At 33.0% G+C, this 21,774-nt stretch overlaps 1 protein-coding gene across 1 annotated transcript in view; it reads left to right on the plus strand.

The window, feature by feature from the left end:
• The window catches only part of Trpc1 (transient receptor potential cation channel subfamily C member 1), a 91,591-nt gene that overhangs the window by 11,308 nt on the left and 58,509 nt on the right, over positions 1 to 21,774 (plus strand). Inside the window, exons 2-3 of the mRNA XM_026385030.2 lie at positions 3,519 to 3,673; positions 14,092 to 14,294. Coding sequence (XP_026240815.1) covers positions 3,519 to 3,673; positions 14,092 to 14,294 — 358 coding nt within the window. The remainder of the gene's footprint in view (positions 1 to 3,518; positions 3,674 to 14,091; positions 14,295 to 21,774) is intronic.

Below are 21,774 nucleotides of genomic sequence, written 5' to 3' on the forward strand. Positions count from 1 at the left end.
CTTAATACCAGAAAATCAAATGAGATGCCAGTGAAGAAAGTTGTAATCACCTGTTCTCAATCAGTATTGTAACATTTCTTCATTGTATTGCTCAAGGGTTTATCACAGTTGGGCAAAGTGAATTTGTACAAAGGATCCATGAGATTTCTCTGGTATTTTATGTACTATTTTATTTTTTAAAGAGAGAGAGAGGGAGAATTTTAATATTTATTTTTTAGTTTTTGGCAGACACAACATCTTTTTTGTTTGTATGTGATGCTGAGGATTGAACCCGGGCTGCACGCATGCCAGGCAAGCGCGCTACCGCTTGAGCCACATCCCCAGCCCCACTATTTTATTTTTTTTAAATTCCCAGTTGGGATTCACTACACTGATTTCATGACTACTAATGGTTTGCAAACTGTAGTTTGTAAAACAATGGTCCAGAATGATCATAGTGGGTGAGCAGGAGAGTGGCACTGGTCTTATAGGGCTTTGTAGGCAATAACATGATAGAAAATCAGGAGGACTGAAAGCTTGATATGCTTTGAAGTTTTAAAAGGAATGGATTGAAAAGCTAGAACAGGGGCAATGCAAGATATGGCAAACTGTGGCCCACAGGACAGAGCCACCTGTTTTGTAAGGCCTGTGAACTAGATTGGCTTTTACATTTCATATAGTTATTTTTTTTAAATTTAAAGAATTATTTTATATCACATGAAAATTCTGTGAAATCCAAATTTCAGCGTTTATAAACAAAGTTGAACATATCCACATTAATATGTTTACATATGATCTATGGCTGCTTTTGTGCTAAAGGTGCCTGCTTGAGTCATTGTGATTAGGATGTCCTGGCCCCAGAGCCTAGTATATATACTATCTGGCCCTTTTTCAGAACAAGTTTGTGGATCCCCATAATGGAATGTAAAGTATTATTAAAATAATATAAAACTTCTCTAGGACGAGATTCCAGTGTGCATTTAACTCAAGTTCAGTTGCTCAAAAGTGATTAGGTGTTTTAAAGAGAGACTCAAGGAATAGACAAGTGCATGTATGGGGGCTCAGTAGACTTCTCACCACAGCTGGGAACAGGGGTCCTGTTCAGGTAACTGTTGGCTGGAACAAATACTAAATTCTTTTGGCACCCATGAGTTTCCTTAGGCAGGCACTAAGGATCACAGTGACTTTGTTACTGTTTCCTTCAAGGCTTTATAGGCCAAGGTTGAGACTTCGTGGAGAAGAGATCCCAGAGAAGCTTGACTTTGGTCAAGGAGAGAATCTTTTTCAGCAGATGTATCAGTTAAGAGGCCATTTCCTTGTCCAGAAGAAAGATAATGGATGAGTGACATGTACAAGAAAGATAATGGATGGGGATATGTAGATGAGTATGTGTGATACTTTGGAGAGGGGACCAAGATGACTTGCTGTTGAATTGGCATATTCCCTATGGAATGGATTGAAGAAAGCCTTTTCCTTCACTGAATTCTTTGACAACCATCAAGTCAAAACACTAAACAAACTATGTTGCATTTCCTTCTATAAGTTTTTAAAAAACAAAAGATGAATGTCACTCTTGAAAGCAATTTCTGTTTAAAATAGAAATGCAAAATATATTTTCTTATAAACACAGTCATGTTGAATTGTATCCCTTGCTGTGTTAACTAGCTTCTTGCTGTGTATTTTAAGTTTCCCAACTTCTTTTATGTATACACTCATCCTAAAGTTAAAACTATTCTTCTCCTTTAACATGCAGTCCATCTTAAATGACTTGGAAACATAAACTTTGGAAATGAAGCAATATTTAAAAAGATAATGGCTGAAAACATTGAAGAATTAATGAAGGACAGAAATTCTTCTCTTTAGAAAGCTTAGTGAGTCCCAAGTAGAAGTAATAAACCTCACCTAGACACAGAGTGATAACAAGGAAATACAGCTGAACTTTTATTTCTTAGTTACATTTTCCTGTTATTAAGACATTGACATAAATTCATCTGAGATAAGGTTTTAAAATGTTATTTTCCAGTAATGGTGAAATATATTTACTGGTTTGTTTGTTTGATCCCTATTGATTCAACTTGTGACTAAGAGCATAACTTTGTGTCTACTGTTTCTGTAATGGAGCTTTAGTGCCTAAATATTAATTTGTAGTAACATGGGGAAAATACTCTTTTGTGATTAGTTTTATTCTGGAGTGAATTAAAGAAATATATTTTCAAGAAAACTACTCTTTAACTTGTTTTTAATATGTGGGAACTGTAAGATCATAGATTAAAAGTGACAGCAAATTTTATTTGAAATTAAAACAAAATCTGTTACCTTTCTTATTCACCCAGTCCCTAAGTCTTTTCTCTTTCTGTATCATAGAATCACATTTCTTTTTTCTTCTGATTTCTACTCTAATTGTAATGCTTCTCTGTTTCTTATTCATAGGTATTTAAAGAAACAGACTATATTTACAAGTCACCTAAATAGTTTATTCATAAATAAAGTAAAATGAGGCACTGTAATTGTGGCTCAGTGGCAGAGTGCTTACCTAGCACAGATGAGGTACTGGGTTCAATTCTCAGCACCACATGTAAATAAATAAAATAAAGGTCCATTGACAACTAAAAGACTATTTTTTAAAAAGTAAAATGAAACAATAAGCAACCCTCTTGCTTTCTTTCTCTAATTAGCATTCCTCTTTTGATTTCTTGCCCCAATCCTGCTGTATATTTTAAGTTTCCTAATTCCTTTTATGTATACATAAAATAGGCCCTCGGTGAAAAGAATTATTCTCATTTTTCCACATGGGTTAACTGTTTTGTTGTAGGCTACCATCAGTTAGAAGGCAGTCTACCTGCTTCTGACAGATCAAGCAGTAGTTCTAGTCCTGCTTTAAGTTTTGTGATCTCAATGTTGCCTGGTCATTTAAAAGTTTCATCATTGAAGGGTGTGTGTGTGTGTGTGTGTGTGAGTGTGTGTGTGTGAGTGAGATGGGAGGAGAGGATTTTCAGGCAGTTTTACCTCTTTCTATACATACACCATACTTATATATTCATACTGCTTTTTCAAAAGTATGCTTTCCCTATAAAAACTCTTTGTTATATTTCTAATTATTACTGAATCTCATTTTTAACCATTGTGATGTATGAGTAAATGTGTATATAAATTTGAGCTATAAAACTTATTCTTTTAAACTTATTTTTCTAGCTGCCAATCTCTATTTTGGGGCGTTCTTTGCTAAATTGTTTTACATATCTTCTACAAGCTTCTTTCCTTATAACCATCCAGGTCAGAATTTTAAACTAATAATTTTTATTTCATACTGCACAATAAAAAATTTTTTTACTTACATTTTACATTTGCTATTGGTGTGATTGTTATTTTATCAAGATGTAAATTTTTACCTAGGAAATGTTCACATTTTCTGTGCACACTTTCTTATACTAAAATGAGTTTAGATATTTTAAATCTTTTAATTCTACAAGCTAAATTATTCTTTACAGTCATTCTTATATTTCTTGGATATTAAATTATGTTTGTATATTGTTATTTAGGTGACTATTATATGGTTAAAAAGATTTTGGAGGAAAACAGTTCAGGTGACTTGAACATAAATTGCGTAGATGTGCTTGGGAGAAATGCTGTTACCATAACTATTGAAAACGAAAACTTGGATATACTGCAGCTTCTTTTGGACTACGGTTGTCAGGTACAAGGCTAGATAATTTTATCCAGTAGCTTCTAAGAAATGTTAGCTATACCATGTTTTTACCTTTCCTTCTAGTTTACTTTCTTCTTTTTATTTTCTACCTTTCTTTTTCACTGTTTGTGTTTAAGCCACTAAGTAGTTTAAAGAAATAAAAAAATGACATTTTATGAAGAATAATTTTTTGAATTGGTTTGTCTTTTTCATCTTAACTCTCATTTTCCCCTACATCCCATAGAGCTATATTAACATGAATCATTAAAGATGATTTTGTTTTTATTACCTGTATCAATCCTATTTTATTATTTACCTATATATAGGACAAATGTTCTGAAGTGTTAGGAGGATAAGTTTTTATGTGCCCCATGTTATTTACAATCATGTGAATGAAATAGACTGGTTTACTCTTTGTTTGAAATGTAATGTTTACTTATGTATGAAAATGAAGATTTTTTTTTTTAACTGAAAAAAGACACCTTTCTGTTTGTCTCATATCAGTTCAGGTACAAAAGTAGGCATGTATGTAAATTTTGAAGAATTCAGTTTAGAGATGCTGAAAGGAAATTTAATAATAATATATTTTCCTTTCCTTTTTTGGTTTGCTTCGGATGGGACTTAGCACATGGATTTTGGCTCTTTTTTTCCCTTAACGAGCATACATAGATATACTTTTTAAGTGGCATCAGAAAGCACTCACAGCATGTTTTCTAAAGGCACATAGATATTCTGTATAATCTCTATTTTATCTATTCTAACATGGTACTATGTCTACATATATATTTGTAGAGTACAGAAATTGCTTACCCAGGAACTTCAGCTATCCAGAATACAACTAGGAATAAGAAAGAATAAATAAATACCTCTGACTAGCCAGAGTAGGTGTGATGAAGTTTCTAAATTAAGTTTAATTATATGAATACTTCTGGAGCCCCTGTTCAAAATCTATTTTTTTTTTCTCATTGTAGATTCCATGTCAACAGACTTAATTCTTAGTTTTCCAATCCAGAGAGAATTCAAGGGGCAATAGAAAGGGGGCACTAGAACTACAGTGGAACAAAATGAGACATGGTTCTTCTGGGATATTTTATAAAGAGGTCAATAGCATTACATTTCTGATCATCTCTGAGAGGAACTATGTATTAGAATGATAAAGTTTATAACAATGGCATAGACTCAGCAAGAAAAAGTTAAATTATATTCAGTACCTATTGTTTTAGAAGAAAGAAGAATATATTTATGTAGTACTTATAAAAGCAGAAGATTTCCATCAAAATGGTTTCAATTTTAGTTGAACACTTAAAGGCATAAGCTTCAGTTATCTAGAAAATAAAGATATAAAGAAATTCAGTCCCTGATAATTCTGGATAAAGAGGTATTATGGTTTAATAATTTTGTGTTTTTACATATATGGATATATGTATATAATGATTCTGTACTTCATACATGTTTCTTTCACATTCTTGATCATATTCAAACATCACAGTTAACTTATATAAATGGAATCTTTTATAGATCAGAAAACTGAGGCTCATAGACTTTAATGAAATGCCCAAAGTTCTAAAATTACTAAACGCAAAACTAAGATTTGAATTTACTCTTCTGACTACAAATCCCATGCTCTTTCCAGTTCACTATCTCCTCTTGAGGTTACCTCATTCTCATTCTATCAGTCAACAAAAGTTCAAGGCCTTTGCTTGTGTGTGATTGTGAAAATGAATAAGCAAACTATGGATTCTGCACTAAAGTATCTTCAAATGAATTAGACAAAGTGCATATGAATTATAAATCAACTAAATAATACAAAGATGTATTTGATAAGTGTTGAGTGGTAATAATGCTTTATTTTTATATGTTGTTTTACAGTTACAAAATGCTTTCTTGTGCTTATCTTGTGTTATATCAATGGTTTTCAACCAAATGATTTTGCCAAGGAACACTTGGCAATGTCTGGAGATATTTTTAGTTTCACAATTGGGGGGCAGATTACTAGTGGTATTTAGTGGGCAAAGTTTAGGATGTTGCTGAACATACTCCACCACAGAGGACAGCTACCACAAGAAAAAAAATCCTGACCCCAAATATCAATAGTGCCATTCTTGAGAAAATCTATTTTATACTTAAACCCTTGAGGCTCAATATAAATATTTTAGAAATATAGGAAAGACAATGATCACTATGTATGGAGGCTATCATTAAGTAGTGTTTCATTGGAAGAGTATCAGTTGAGCTTAGCCTTGAAATATTAGTGTTGCTAACACTTATGTAGCACTATACCATGAGTAACCTTATGTATATTCACTTACTTAATCCTCTCAACAGCCCCAGGAGGTAGATACTACCATTATCCCTGACTTATAGAGGAGGAAACTGAGGCTCAGAAAGATTAACTTGCCCAAAGTTATTGTATATGATAGACCTGGTATTTGAGCTTAAGTTCTGGCTCCGAAGTCTGTGCTCTTACCTATTACCCTAATCTACTTTCAAATATTTCTAGGTGGATAAGGAACAAAAGATGTATAGAAGGACATAAATAAAGATATGTGCAATGTATATTCTTGAGACAGCTTTTTGGAACAAAATATTTGGGTTGCAAAGTAAAGGGAATTATCAGGAAAAGTAACTAAAAGAAAAACTGATGAAAAAGGCCTTTTATCCTAGACTGAGGAACCTGAGTTTTATGTAATAGATAGTGGGGTATTATTAAGTGATTTTAAAGAAGGGTATGCTATGTGTCCAGTAGTATTTTAGAAAGTTAAATCTAGTGATTGAATTTAGTATAGATTAGAAAAGTGGAGAAGGGTGTAGCCTGCATGAGCAGTTATGTAGTAATTCAGATGTGAAGATGTTAAAACTAAACTAGAAAAGTGGCTCTAAGAAGAATAGTTATTACAAGAAGAAGTAAGACAAGACAGATATTAGAGATCTATGAAAGAAGAATTGAAAGATTTCTTGAGTGTTTAAATCTGGAGGGGAGAAAGGAGGAGTTGAAGATTACTTGAAAATCTTAAACCTGGATGACTGAAAGAAGGATGAAAGAAAACTAGCAAGTTGATAAATCAGGCTTGGTGCAAAGGAAAATGACTTCTGCTTTTATGGTTTTAGCCTTATCTATTTGAGGACTATCAAGCTGTTCCCAGCAGTCACAGGTGAAGATTTTTATCTTATCTTCTTGATAAGAGATAAGATCAAGTTAAGTTAGCAAAAAATAAGGAACAATTTAAAGTTGTGAGAGGTGGGAGCTGGAACCAGTATTTTTTTTGAGGGGTGGGCAGGTTGCACATTCCAGGGATTGAACCAGAGGCACTTGGCCACTGAGCCACATCATCAGCCTTATTTTGTATTTTATTTAGAGACAGGATCTCACTGAGTTGCTTAGTGCCTTGCTTTTGCTGAGGCTGGCTTTGAACTCGAAATCCTCCTACCTCAGCCTCCCAAGCCACTGGGATTACAGGCAAGCACTACCACGCCCAGCCTGGAACCAGTATTTTTACCAATGGAGTACCATGGTGTTATAGATGATTGGAGAACATTAAATAGGATACTAAGTTGGAAAATTAGGTTTGGAAAGGAAATAACTAGCTTCTTACTCCAAGTTTAGAGGAAAGAGTATGGGAATTGTTGAAAGACAAACTCTAAAGTGAGAAGGAAGATAGGGACCTCATAAATACATAATGACATTTGTATTGAAGCTATTTTAATAAGGAATTGTCAGATGTCTGAGAAATTGGGAAACAACTAGCAAGGATATTTTGTATTCTTATATATATTTTGAAAAGAATTTAAAATACTTTCCTTCATAACAGCCACTATTTATCAAATAACATTGTTTGTACAGAACAAATCAATGGTAACTCCTTATTTACATGACATTTTTATACAAATAAATATTTTATAGCTGAAGCTTATCCTTTTAAGCATTGAGATACATAATATAAATATCCTTTACTAAGTAGTATATCTGAATATAATTTAACTATAATACCATAAATTGGAATAATTGAGAATGTAATCATTTTACTTTGTTTCATAATCTCTGAAACTATTAACATGTTTGTCGCTATGTCATATGTCTTCAGACTGTTGTGTATTGAAAGTGATTTCGCTACACTGCTATTTTATTTATTCACTAGCCAACCCCCCTCCCCTTTGTTGATTTTAACCTAGCTATTCCCTTATGCAGTAAAGATCTGAAGGATACTTGGGAAAGCCAGATATTCATTATTTAGACAACTCTAGGGCTGCATGCTTATACCTATACCTGTTTCTTCTGGGCAGTAATGCCCACGAAGTTATTTGTGACAACTCAGTAAAAGTTTGTGTGTGTGTGTGTGTGTGTGTGTGTTAAGTTGTGGCTGGATCAATGGCTATGTTTCAAATGATTGAGATTGCCTGGCATTTGATTTTGAGAGCAACTATAATAGTTTTTTTATGGTTGAAATTTAAAACCACGAATGAAATATTTATTAGTAATGTGTACAGGGTTCTTTTTTGTTTGTTTGTTTGTTTAACTTAATATGCTAAAACTGAAGAAAAATGTTTACAAACCAGAAGAATAATGCTAAGACTTGAAGTCAAGGGCTATATAGCCCAATGAACCCTAAATTTTTATTTATTTATTTTTTTACATGGTGCTGAGATTGAACCCAGTGCCTCACACATGCTAGGCGAGTGCTCTACCACTGAGCCCCAACCCTAGCCCCAACCCTAAAATTTTTAAAGGAAAAAAATGATGGATTAAATTTCACATTTGGGTAAGAAGTTTTTTCTAAGAGAGAACTTGGGTGATTGCTAATGTTGAATGGGGACTTCAGCCCTTTCTTCTTGTGTATAGTAGTATTTTTCAATGTCCAGGTAAAGTCTGCCATTTTTAGCTCTATTTTTGACATTTGGATAAAGTGGATAAAAGCTTTATTCTTTTCAGCTATGAAGAACTATTAAAGGTCTGATATAGTTTCATTCCCCAGAGCAATAATGTTGATTTATTTAAATAGTAAAGATCATTACAGTTAAAAATGAACAGATTGAAAATAACCAGGGCATTTTAAAAAATTAAATCATTATTTATTTCCATGTTTTCCTTCTGTCTTTATGGTTTTCCTTAAACAAAAAACCCAAAGAAACCAAATTTTGTTGTCATGGTTGCCAAGAGGACTACAGACTGTTACAGAGAATCAAAAAGTTCTTATTTCCTGTGAATCTGTTGACTTTTCCTCCTGTCAGAAGTGGGTCTTCACAGTGAGCTCTAGGTTGAAAGTAGAACTATAAAATCACTTCTTTTTTCCTGCCCTTTATATACTTTGGCAACTTAAAATTCTTTGGGTTTATACTTGATGATAGTTACTATTAATGCCAAATTTGTACAACTTTATTCAGCCATTATGTTTCGAAGATAAGAAAAGAGTGATCTCCCTTTTAAAACATTTTTACTTTGCCCTGTTCTCATGATTGCATTGATAATGATCATTTTTGTTAGACTGAACATAATTCTTTGCCTGTAATAATGGTTCCTATCAATAATCTATAGATTTGGAACATTAAGATATTTTTTTTTTTTTGGTCTGCAGTTCAAGAGTAAAGGTCTTGAAAAAAATTTATCCAACTTTAAATACTGCATGGATCAGCACTGCTCCGCTAGTAATCCCTTTGATTAAGCATTCCTTATTTTACCAACTCGTGCATTAAAACCAGAACAGACAGTGTGTATTGTAGTACACAGAAGTACTGCTAAGGAAAGCACATGTACTATTTGTACAGTTTAAATTTTTGCAAATTCAATATTACTGTATATAATACAGTTTAAATTTAAAAAAATAATTTTATTTATGAATTAGTAAAAAAATAAATAGTTTACCTTTTTATCTTCCATTTTCTTTTTTAACTTTTTTTTTTTTGAAGTCCGCAGATGCACTTTTGGTGGCAATCGACTCTGAAGTAGTGGGAGCTGTTGATATACTACTTAATCATCGACCAAAACGGGCATCAAGACCAACTATAGTAGTTAGTACTCTTAAGTATTTATTAATTTGGATTTTTAAACCAAAGTAGATCTCCTGCTCCATTGCCATTTTTTTCTTCCCCCAAAATTGTTTCGTTTTTTTAAAAAGTAGATTTTTTTCACTTGTAAAGTATTACCTTAAAGTAAGTAGGCATTTGCAATAATAATTAGTATTGCTTTCAGGAAAACTTTTTAAAATTAATTGATATTCCCATAATTTTATCATAATGGACACTTTTAGTCTAGAGTATTCTGCAGGTAATGTTGAAAATATAGGCTAATTTCTAGATAGACTTAAGAATTAAATGTACACCATAAAATTATTCAGTGAAACTATAAAACTGGAAGACAATGTAGATGAATATTTAACTGATTAGGAGTAAAAGGATTTTTTTTAAAGCATAAAAATAATGGACAAAAATTACAGTGAGACTGTCTTTGGCTGTTATATACATTAAATTAATGGAATCCAAACATTAGGCAAAATTTAGAAAATGATGGAAAACTGGCAAAACATACTTGCAGCAAATATCTCAAATTAGTAATATTTGTTTTAATATTAGATAAATTAATGGAAGACATCAAATCATATTACAAAATGACAAAAAATTCATAAAAAGAAAAATAAAATGTTAAACCTTACTGATAATCAAATGCGAGATACTTATTTTTGCTTATTAAATTACAAAAAAATCCCCCCCCTTTTTTTTTGAGATAGGATTTCACAATGTCGCCTATGCTGGTCTTGAATTTGTGGGCTGAAGCAATTCTTCTCTGCAAGCCTGCCTACTGAGTAGCTGGGGCTACAAGCATGTACTTAGCAAATATTTTTAATGATAATCATTGATGGCAAGGAGAAGTAGAGGTTTATGTGCTGGTGGAGGTATTTTGGAAAACATTTTGGCAAGATGTGTCATAAACAAGAAAGCTGTCATATTCTTAGTGTTTTCTCTTCTAGAAATCTGTGAAGGAGATGGTTAAAAAATGAATAAAAATGTTGATTACAGTTTTATTTATAGCAATGAAAAACAATGCAATGTGACACAAGTCTAAACATTCTAAAAATAGTTCAATGGTAAGGGCTTGCTATGAATGTGGGAGACCCCAGGTTTGATTCCCAGCACCAGGGTGAAGAAAATAAACATTTTAAAAGAAGATAGGAAATGTAAATAATTATATGTACACACAGTGAAATATGCAGTCATTAAAATATTATTTTAAAAAGAACTTTTTGAGGGGCTGGGGTTGTGGCTCAGTGGTAGAGCACGTACCTAGCACATGCACATGCGAGGCCCTGGGTTCGATCCTTAGCACCACACAAAAATAAATAAAATAAAAGTATTGTGTCCAACTACAACTAAAAAATAAATATTTTTAAAACAAACTTTTTGAAATATGTAAATTTATGATATATTAAGTGGGAAAAAATGGGGATAATGAATTATACATGTTATTTGATCCAATGTTAAAAATACTGAATAAAGACTGTCTAAATGTAGCAAAATTTTCATTTCTTGTTGCTTGAAAAGTATATTTTTTCTTTAAAATATTTTCTTTATTGCTGTTTAATTAGGATAGCATTAATAATCAAATAAATACTAATTTAAAAATAAGATATATGTTGTACATCAAGTTTTTAAATTCTATCATTTATTATTGATGAGGGTAAAATGAAACAGTTTAAATAACTGCTGGGAGTATAGATAGGTTATACACAGAAGAAAAATAATGTTTTAAGAAATAATTATAAATTTGTAGCAGACTATGTGCCATGATCTGAGAACTGTAAGAAGCTCTGCCAAATTTCATCCTTTATCATAATTGAAAATTTTTACTTTCATTTAGACTTACAAGAATATGACTTTCTGGGTTGGTGGTGTAGCTCAGTGGTAGAGGCTTGCCTAGGATGTACAAGGCCCTGGGTTCAATCCCCAGAGCCACAAAAAATAAAACACTATAATAAAAACAAAAATGTATGACTTGCTGCAGAGGATATTACCATCTAGTTTAAGTAGTGGTAAGAAACTAACAGGAATAAAAAAAAAAGAACTAAGACTATATATAGTCCCTATCCAAAGGACCAGAAATATCTGGAATCCTATTGAATTTTCTGCCATTTATCTTAAAGTTACTATCATATTTTGGTCTACCTGTTCGTCCTGGCCTTTCAACCCATTTCCTTTCTTGAGTGGCAGTGTGGAGTGGAGTGCACTAAATATCGAAACCCCTGACTAGTATTATCTTATCACTGTTACCACTGCCAGTTTAAAAATCTTAGAGTTGCATGGCTTTGGCAGTCCTCACCTAGTCAGTGTAAAAACACTGTCTACTCCAACAAATGAAAGTTATTCAGTCTCTATCTAAATACTTCCAGTGTCAGCAAAATCATATTTAATAGCCCTATTCTGCCAGACAGGCAATATTAAATTTTTTATATATTTTATTTTACCACTTCAATAAATTCATTCTCTATTCTTGACTTGTCAAAATTTTATTTTCCCAATTGGCTTTCAAATACAGGTTATTTGATAATACATAGACTATGTTACAAACAATGAACTTATGAATATTAATCTTATACATGTCTTAATAGTGTTTTTCATATAGTTAAAAGTGTTTCATAAGAAGCATGAGGACCACTTTTCTCTTAGGATTTTTCTGTTAGGACTAAATATAATTTTCTTCATGGCCAATAATGCAGTAAGAGGGAAAATGGCTAATTTTAGGTTTCTGTGTAATTGTTAAATTCATTAATTTGAAGTCTTCAATAAGTAATTGGGAAGTATCTATACAAACGATTCATAAAAGGGGAAAAACAAAATTTAAAAAGTATATTGTAAAACATTAAAATTTACTAGTAATCAAAGTAAAGCAAATTAAAATTTCATAATGATGTTTTTCATTCATAAATTATAATTTATCTAACTTACCCAGCACTGGTGAGTAAACTTTAGGGTAAAATGAATACTTTTTAAATATTATTGGTAATATAAGCTACTAAAAGAACTGTGATATTAATCATTAGGAGTGTCAAAACTGTTCATGGTCTTTAGATCTATAATTCCACTTTGTGTTGGAGTGTCTGTGTTAATGAAATAATCCTAAATTTGCAAAAACCTGTTTTCATAAAGATGTTTGTTATAGTGTTATTTAAATTAGCAAAATATCTTGAACATAGTTTATGAACTTCCTTAAATTGCATGTAAAATTCTGCACATTAATTTTTTTCCTTGAAGATCCTGGGCTATAGCTTTATAAGATTATTAAAAATTGTCCTTGACCTTTGAAAAAGTAAGAATTGTGTTTTTAACTACTGGTGTTTAGCATACCTATTATTTATTCAAAAGATGTTTTTTTAAAAAGGGGTGTGATAGAGAAAGGACTTGAAGGAAATATTGTACTATAAAATGTTATTTGGATAGAAGGAATATAGGTATTTTTATTCTTCTTTCTGCTTTTCTATATTTTTCAGATATTTTATATTGAGTGTACACTACTTTTACAATGTTAATAAAAATTACCAAAATGTGAACTTGATCAGCTTACCCTGGATCAAACAGCTCTCAGGGAAACCTCTGCGAAAAAGTGAGAAGTATTGGAAAGAATATACAATAGTCATAAAATAGTTAACCTTTTTATTTAACCTTGATTCTTTGATTACTAATATTTTTTTCCTCATTTCATGTCATCCTCAGGCCCCTGTGCCCACGAATTAGAAGGAGCTCAGGCTCCTGGTAGTACAGACCTGGATTCTGATCAGCACCCTGCCACTCCATTGTGTGGCTTGGGCACATTAACTTCTCTGAGCCTCAGTTTCTTCATGGGGATTAATTATGCTCAGTTTTATAGGCTACTGTGAGGATTAAATGAGATGATAAATGTAATGTGTTCCAGGACTCATGTGTTCCAGGACTCATTAAATAGTAACTGTGATCGATAGTGTTTTTGTGCAATAGGAAGTAGTATAGGTAAAGAACTACACAAAATGAAGAGTGCTTCCTATTCTTTTCAAGTAGCTTCATTGCTATTAGTGTGACAAGATTTGTCATAAAGGTGGAATTTTTAATTTTTCTCATGCATTTGTACTCTGTTTTTAACATTTCTGTTTTTTCATTATATTCTTTTTCTAAAATTCTTGCTCTTTATCCTTCTCATGCATGTTCTTCTTTTTTCTTAGAAAATAGAACTCTAGTTATATGAATGTTTCCTACTGAAGACTTTGTCTGTTATGATTATACTCCATTTATTAACTGAATTAAGTTTTGAGGTTTCAAAATATGTAGTCCAAGTATAATGCTTATCATATTCTTTAAAATGATTACCAAGTTCTTTGTGCCTTCCTATTTTTTTCATTTCATTCTTCAGATAAATAGTTTTTTGAAGTCACAAATAATAACTTTTGGACATTTATATAAATATTTTTCAGAAACTAATGGAACGAATCCAGAATCCTGAGTACTCAACTACTATGGATGTCGCACCTGTCATTTTAGCTGCTCATCGTAACAACTACGAGATTCTTACAATGCTGCTAAAACAGGATGTTTCTCTACCCAAGCCCCATGCAGTTGGCTGTGAATGTACACTGTGTTCTGCAAAAAACAAAAAGGACAGCCTCCGACATTCCAGGTTAGAAAATTAAGATTTTGGTAAATAAATGTGTGATGTAGTAAGATATGTATCAATGATGTTGGGGGTTTTGTTTGTTTATTGTTTGGTTTCTTATTTTAGTATTCTTTTTATGCAGCTTTTAAGAAATGTGATGCTCTATGACTACTGAAAGCCATACTTCTAGCTCTGTTGCTCACTGAGTTCTGAATTTTTCAGAACTTTTTACCAAATGCTGTCATGTTCCTGGGGACTTAAACACTCAAACCTGCCCACCCAGGGACACCACGTTGATCATGACTAAAACACTCAGGGGTCTTTTCAAGTTAGCTTCATTGCTATCAGTGTGACAAGATTTGTCATAAAGGTGGAACTGGGCTGTGTGAAATAACCACACAAGAGACAGAAATACCTTTTTCTTTGGGGGTGCTGTGATGGCTCCTCTGACCTTAAGGGTCTGCAGAGAGAGAGAGAGACTGCGAGCATGTGCTGACCCTTTTTATTAATGAGAAGCCATTCAAATGAGGCAAGGGGTCAGGTTTCAGGGGACTGAGTCTAAGATGTCTGCTGTCAGCAGGGACTGACAGCTAGGAAGGCCACACCCAAGGGCAGAGTAAGAGAAGGGGACACACAAAGGGCATTTCCATGGAACATTCTGTCCCAAACAGGGCAAGGGGTAATATCACAAAGGAACAGGTGAGCATAGCTCCATCCCTGGGGATGTAGGAAGGCACGCCTAAGCATGAAGACACATTTGCGTTTTCTCTACCCTCAAGATCTGGGCTACAGTCTTCCGTTACTTAGAGCAACCAAATCACAGGCTGACCAACAGTGCCTCAGCTGACCAGGAGGGAAAGCAAATGTTGGTCATATGCTATATCAGCCTCCCACAAAATGCTAAATAATTTAAAAAATTCTTCAAATTAAGAATAAGGTTTATCTCATGCTCTCGAGGGAAGGGGTACTATTTGCTTTTTAGAATTATAGTTTATTAGTTCAAGAGAATTTCCAAGTTGTAAATAGTTATCACTTTCTATCTTATTTATTTTTAAAAAACACAACTATTTCCTATCTAAATATTTGACCTGTTATGCCTTTCAGAAAATATTCAAGTCTTTATTTTTTCACTATTCATCATCTCTTCCCATTTCTCCAATTGAAATATTAAGAACAATAGAGGAGGGGTTGACTTAAAAAAGTACCTACCTTACCTGTCTTGAACAGGTTGAGCAAGATCACACACATGGATATGTTGTCTAAGACATCTGGTTCTGGACTAGATTTTGGAACTAATTTTCAGCATAAGCCTTTGCGATAGTTTAGGTATAGTTTTTCCCTACCAAAACACATTGGAATTTGATTCCCGAGTAGTGGTATTCAGAGGTGCCTTTGAGAAGTGATTAGGTCAGTGTCCTCATGAATATATTAATGTCTTTTTCAATAGACTGGATTAGTTCTCTTGAGACATGGATAAGTTCTTGTGGTAATGAATTAGTTCTTACCAGAACATACCTGGAACCACCTTTCAGCCTTTCTAACATCTGTCCTTTCTTCTGCATATACTTGCTTCTTTCCACCATGAAACCTTTACCAGAGCTCAGCAGATACACTCTTGGAATTTCAGATTCGTGAACCAAAATAAACCCCTTTTCTTTGTAAATTATCCAGTCTCAGATATTCTGATATAGCAATGGAAAGTGATATTATTTTTTATGTGTAATTAAACATAATTAGTTCTGTTTCATGGTTGCCAAAATATTTAGATTGAACCATATGAAATTACTGTTTTAAAAGTACTTTGGACTTAACATAATTAATTATTGTAATTTATTATACCCCTTAAGTATACATGCAAATAATAACTAAATATAGTGTCAAGTTTAACATCTACTTTGCAAAATAGGTCTGAAAGTCCTAGGCAGCCTATTGACAAACTCTCTCTTTTTTTTTTTAAAGAGAGAGAGAGAGAGAATTTTTTCTAATATTTATTTTTTAGTTTTCAGCGGAAACAACATCTTTGTTTGTATGTGGTACTGAGGATCGAACCCAGGACGCATGCATGCCAGGCAAGCGCACTACCACTTGAGCCACATCCCCAGGCCAACAAACTTTTTTAAGTCAAGGATTTTCGTATACAAAATAAACTTTAACCTGCAAACCCTCTTCCCTCACTTCTTCCTCACCTTAAAAATAGGTTACTATTGGATTGATAGTCACAAATCAATAAATTGAAAAAGTCACCTGGAATCAATTTAAATTTATTTTCAGAGGTATAACTAGAAATGTTTTCTGTTTTACAAAAACATTTACATTTCTCTTTGATAAGACTTGGTTGATAGCTATGGCTATACCACTTTACTTTCTACTTTTTTTTGAGGGTTCTTTTTTTTAATTTTATTTTTTATATTTAATTGATTTTATTTTTTAAATACATGACAGTGGAATGCATTACAGTTCTTATTATACATATAGAGCACAATTTTTCATATCTCTGTATATAAAGTATGTTCACACCAATTCATGTCTTTATACATGTACTTTTAATGATGTCTATCACATTCCACCATCATTGCTAATCCCCTGCCCCCTCTGCCCTATCTAGAGTTTGTCTATTCCTCCCCTGCTCCCCGTCCCTATCCCATTATGGGTCTGTCACCTTACATCAGAGAAAACATTCGGCATTTGGTTTTTGGGGATTGGCTAACTTCACTTAGCATTATTTTCTACAACGCCATCCATTTACCTGCAAATGCTATCGTTTTATTTTCTTTTATTGCTCAGTAATATTCCATTGTGTATATATGCCACATTTTTAATCCATTCATCTACTGAGGGGCATCAAGTTTGGTTCCAAAGTTTATCTATTGTGAATTATGCTGCTGTAAACATTGATGTGGCTGTATCCCTGTAGTATGCTGTTTTTAAGTCCTTTGGGTATAGACCAAGGAGAGGGATAGCTGGGTCAAATGGTGATTCCATTCCCAATTTTTCAGGAAATCTCCATACTGCTTTCCATATTGGCTGCACAATTTTGCAGTCCAACCAGCAGTGTATGAGTGTGCCTTTTTCCCAAAATCCTTACCAACACTTATTGATGTTTGTCTTCATAATAGCTGCCATTCTGACTGGAGTGAGATGAAAGAGTAATTTTGATTTGCATTTCTCTAATTGCTAGAGATGTTGAACATTTTTTCATATATTTGTTGATTGATTGTATATCATCTTCTGAGAAGTGTCTGTTCAGTTCCTTGGCCCATTTATTGATTGGGTTATTTATTTATTTATTTATTTTAAAAGAAGATTTTTTTTATAATTTAATTTTTTTAAGAGAGAGAGAGAGAGAGAATTTTTAATATTTATTTTTTTAGTTTTCAGCGGACACAACATCTTTGTTTGTTATGTGGTGCTGAGGATTGAACCCCGGGCCATATGCGCCAGGCGAGTGCGCTACCGCTTGAGCCACATCCCCAGCCCAGATTGGGTTACTTTTTAATTTTTTTTTTTTTTTTTTTTTGCTTAACTCTCTATTCACCTCACAGATTGTTTCTTTTGCTGAGGAGAACCTTTTATTGATTCTTAATTTTAATTCTTGTGCCAAGGAGTCTTATTAAGGAAGTTGGGGCCTAATCCCACACGATGGAGATTAGGGCTTACTTTTTCTTCTATTAGATGCAGGGTCTATGGTATAAGTTTTTTGCCTTTTACTTTCTACTTTTCAAAATATACTTTTAGGGGTTGGGGTTGTGTCTCTGTAGTGGTAGAGTGCTTAGCACAGGCTGTCAATGATGATCAATTACATGTCAGCAATTCCCTCTCCAAATTTCTGCTTATACAAATTACATTCAAATTTGCCCTCCTTTGTCATTCAGTTGCCTACATGTTATTAATCTTGCCTCATCTACTCCAATTCTTGTCATGGTTGCCAAAATATTTAGATTGAACCATATGAAATTACTGTTTTAAAAGTACTTTGGACTTAACAGAATTACATCTTTCCGTATTTGTATATTGGTGTGAATGAAACCAGCACTCCAAAAAGTTACATAGAACATAATCACCTAGCTTAATAGGGTCTTAAAAAAGTCTTCTTTAAGATGTGGAGACTGATGATCTGTAGTAGTGTATACTTTTTAGTAAATATCACCACAACCCAATATTGTAACATTTTCATCACTGAAAGAAGTTTTCTCGGCCCATTTATGGTCAGTCCTTTCTCCCATCCCCATCTCCAAGAGACTTTCTTTTTGTATAGTTTTTCTTATTCTAGAAATTACATATAAATAGAATCATGCAAAAAGTTGACTTACATCTCTGTATTCTTTTACTTAACATATTTTTGAGGTTTATCCGTACCATTGCCTATATCAATATTTATTTTTTAGTGTTGATTATTACTCCATTATATAGATAATGTTGTTCTTGTTCATTCATTTATCAACATTTGAGTTGTTTCCAATTTTTAGCAGTGAACATTGACATACAGGTTTTTATGTGGACATATTTTTATTTTTATTGTGTAGCTATCTTGGAGTAAAATTTTTGGATTGTGTAGTAATTATAAGTTTAACTTTTTAAGGAACTGTCAAATTGTTTTTTAAAATGTTTATATCCTTTTACATTCTCATTAGCAAATATGTATGATAATTCTAATACTGCTAAATACTCACCAACACTTGATACTGTTAGTCTTTTTGATCATAGCCATTTAGTATCTACATGTACTTTTGCCTTATGATTTTAATTTGCATATCTCTATGTCTTATGATGTCAAACATATTATGTGCTTATTTTTAGTTAGCTTATCCTCTATTCGAATCTTTAGCTCATTTTTCAGTTGTTTGTCTTCTTGTTGTTATTGAGTTCTAAGAGTTCTTTCTGTACGTGGGCATAGGTTCTTAAACAGATACATGTTTTACAAATTATTTCTCCCAGTTCATGGCTTGTCTTTTCATTTTCTTTATGGTATCCTTTGAGATGCATAATTGTTCATTTTGATGAAGTTTATTTTTCTTTTACGTTTTCAGTGTCATAGTTATGAAATATTTGCCTAACTCAAGGTCACCAAGATTTTCTCTGGTTTTCTTCTAAATCTTTATAGTATTAGGATTTATAGTTAACTGTATGATTTTTTGAGTAAATTTTTGAGTGTATATGAAATAAGGAATTTTTTAATATCCCACCATTTACTACAGCACTATTTATTGAAAAGGTTACTTTTCTTATTTTGAATTATCTTCACATCTTGGGAAATCATTTGAGTATATACATGTAGTTTTATTTCTAGACTCTGTTCTGATTCATTGATCTATACATCTGGGTTTAAACGAATATCACTCTGGTAGTTATGGCATCCTTACTGTAAATTTTATTTTTTCCATACTTTTTATGTATTTATTTTTTATTTGAATTTGTTATATATGACAGCAGAATGCATTACAATTCATATTACACATATAGAGCATGATTTTTTATATCTCTGATTGTATACAAATTATATTCACACCTTTTGTGTCTTCATACATGTACTTAGGGTCATGATGTCCATCTCATTTCACCATCTTTTCTACCCCCCCACCCCCTCTTTTTCCCTCCCACCCCTTTGCCCTATATAGAGTTTGTCCAATCCTCCCATACTCCCCTCCCAACTCCATTACGAGTCAGCTTCCTTATAATAGAGAAAACATATGGCATTTGGTTTTTGGGGATTAGCTAACTTCACTTAGCATTAAACTCTAACTCCATCCATTTACCTGCAAATGCCATGATTTTATTCTCTATTGCTGAGTAGTATTCCATTGTGTATATGTACCACAGTTTCTTTTTTAAAATTTTTTAAAATATTCATTTTTTAGTTTTCTGTGGATACAGCATCTTTATTTTATTTTTATGTGGTGCTGAGGATCGAACCCAGCACCCCACGCATGCCAGGCGAGCATGCTACCACTTGAGCCACAGCCCTAGCCCCACAGTTTCTTTATCCATTATCTACTGAAGGGTATCTAGGTTGGTTCCATAATTTAGCTATTGTGAATTGTACTGCTATAAACATTGATGTGGCTGTGTCCCTGTAGTATGCTGTTTTTAAGTCCTTTGGGTATAGACTGAGGAGTGGGATAGCTGGGTCAAATGGTAGTTCCATTCCCATTTTCTAAGGAATCTCCATACTGCTTTCCATATTGGCTGCACAGTTTTGCAGTCCCACCAGCAATGTATGAGTGTGCCTTTTTCCCAAAATCCTCGCCAACACTTATTGATGTTTGTATTCTTAATAGCTGCCATTCTGATTGGAGTGAGATGAAATCTTAGACTAGTTTTGATTTGCATTTCTCTAATTGCTAGGGATGTTGAACATTTTTTCATATATTTGTTGATTGATTGTATATCATCTTCTGAGAAGTGTCTGTTCAGTTCCTTGGCCTATTTATTGATTGGGTTATTTGTTTATTTGGTGTTTCGTTTTTTGAGTTCTTTATATACCCTAGAGATTAGTGCTCTATCTGATGTGCAAGTGGTAAAACTTTGCTCCCAAGCTGTAGGCTCTCTATTCACCTCACTGATTGTTTCTTTTGCTGAGAAGAGCTTTTCAGTTTGAATTCATCTCATTTGTTTTTTATTTTAATTCTTGCATTATAGGAGACTTATTAAGGAAGTAGGAGGCTAATCTGATATGTTGGAGATTTGGGCCTACTTTTTATTCTGTTAGATACAGGGTCTCTGGTTTAATTCCTAAATCCTTGATCCACTTTGAGTTGAGTTTTGTGTGTGGTGGGAGATAGGGGTTTAATTTCATTTTGTTGCATATGGATTTCCACTTTTCCTAGAACCATTTGTTGAAGAGTCTATCTTTTCTCCAATGTACGTTTCTTGTGCCTTTGTCTAATATAAGAAAATTGTAATTCTGTGGGTTAGTCTCTGTTCCATTAGTTTACCAGTCTATTTTGGTGTCAGTACCATGCTGTTTTTGTTACTGTTGCTTTGTAGAATAGTTTAAGGTCTGGTATAGTGGTGCCACCTATTTCACTCTTCTTGCTAAAGATTGCTTTAGCTATTCTGGGTCTCCTGTTTTTCCAGATGAAGTTCATGACTGCTTTTTCTAATTCTATGAGGAATGTCATTGGGATTTTGATTGGAATTACATTAAATCTGTATATTGCTTTTGGTAGTATGGTCATTTTGACAATATTAATTCTGCCTATCCAAGAACAAGAGAAATCTTTCTAACTTTTAAGGTCTTCTTTAATTTCTTTATTTTGCTTTCTGTAGTTTTCGTTATAGAGGTCTTTTACCTCTTTTATTAGGTTGATTCCCAAGTATTTTATTTTTCTTGAGGCTATTGTAAACGGGGCAGTTTTCCTTGTTTCCTTGTTAGAGGATTTTTCACTGATATACAGAAATGCCTTTGACTAATGCGTGTTGATTGTGTATCCTACTACTTTGCTGAATTTGTTTACCAGCTCTAGCAGCTTTCTGTTGGAATTTTTGGGTCTTCTAGATATAGAAT

The sequence above is a fragment of the Urocitellus parryii genome, chromosome 2, assembly GCF_045843805.1.
Source record: "Urocitellus parryii isolate mUroPar1 chromosome 2, mUroPar1.hap1, whole genome shotgun sequence".
NCBI lineage: Eukaryota > Metazoa > Chordata > Mammalia > Rodentia > Sciuridae > Urocitellus > Urocitellus parryii.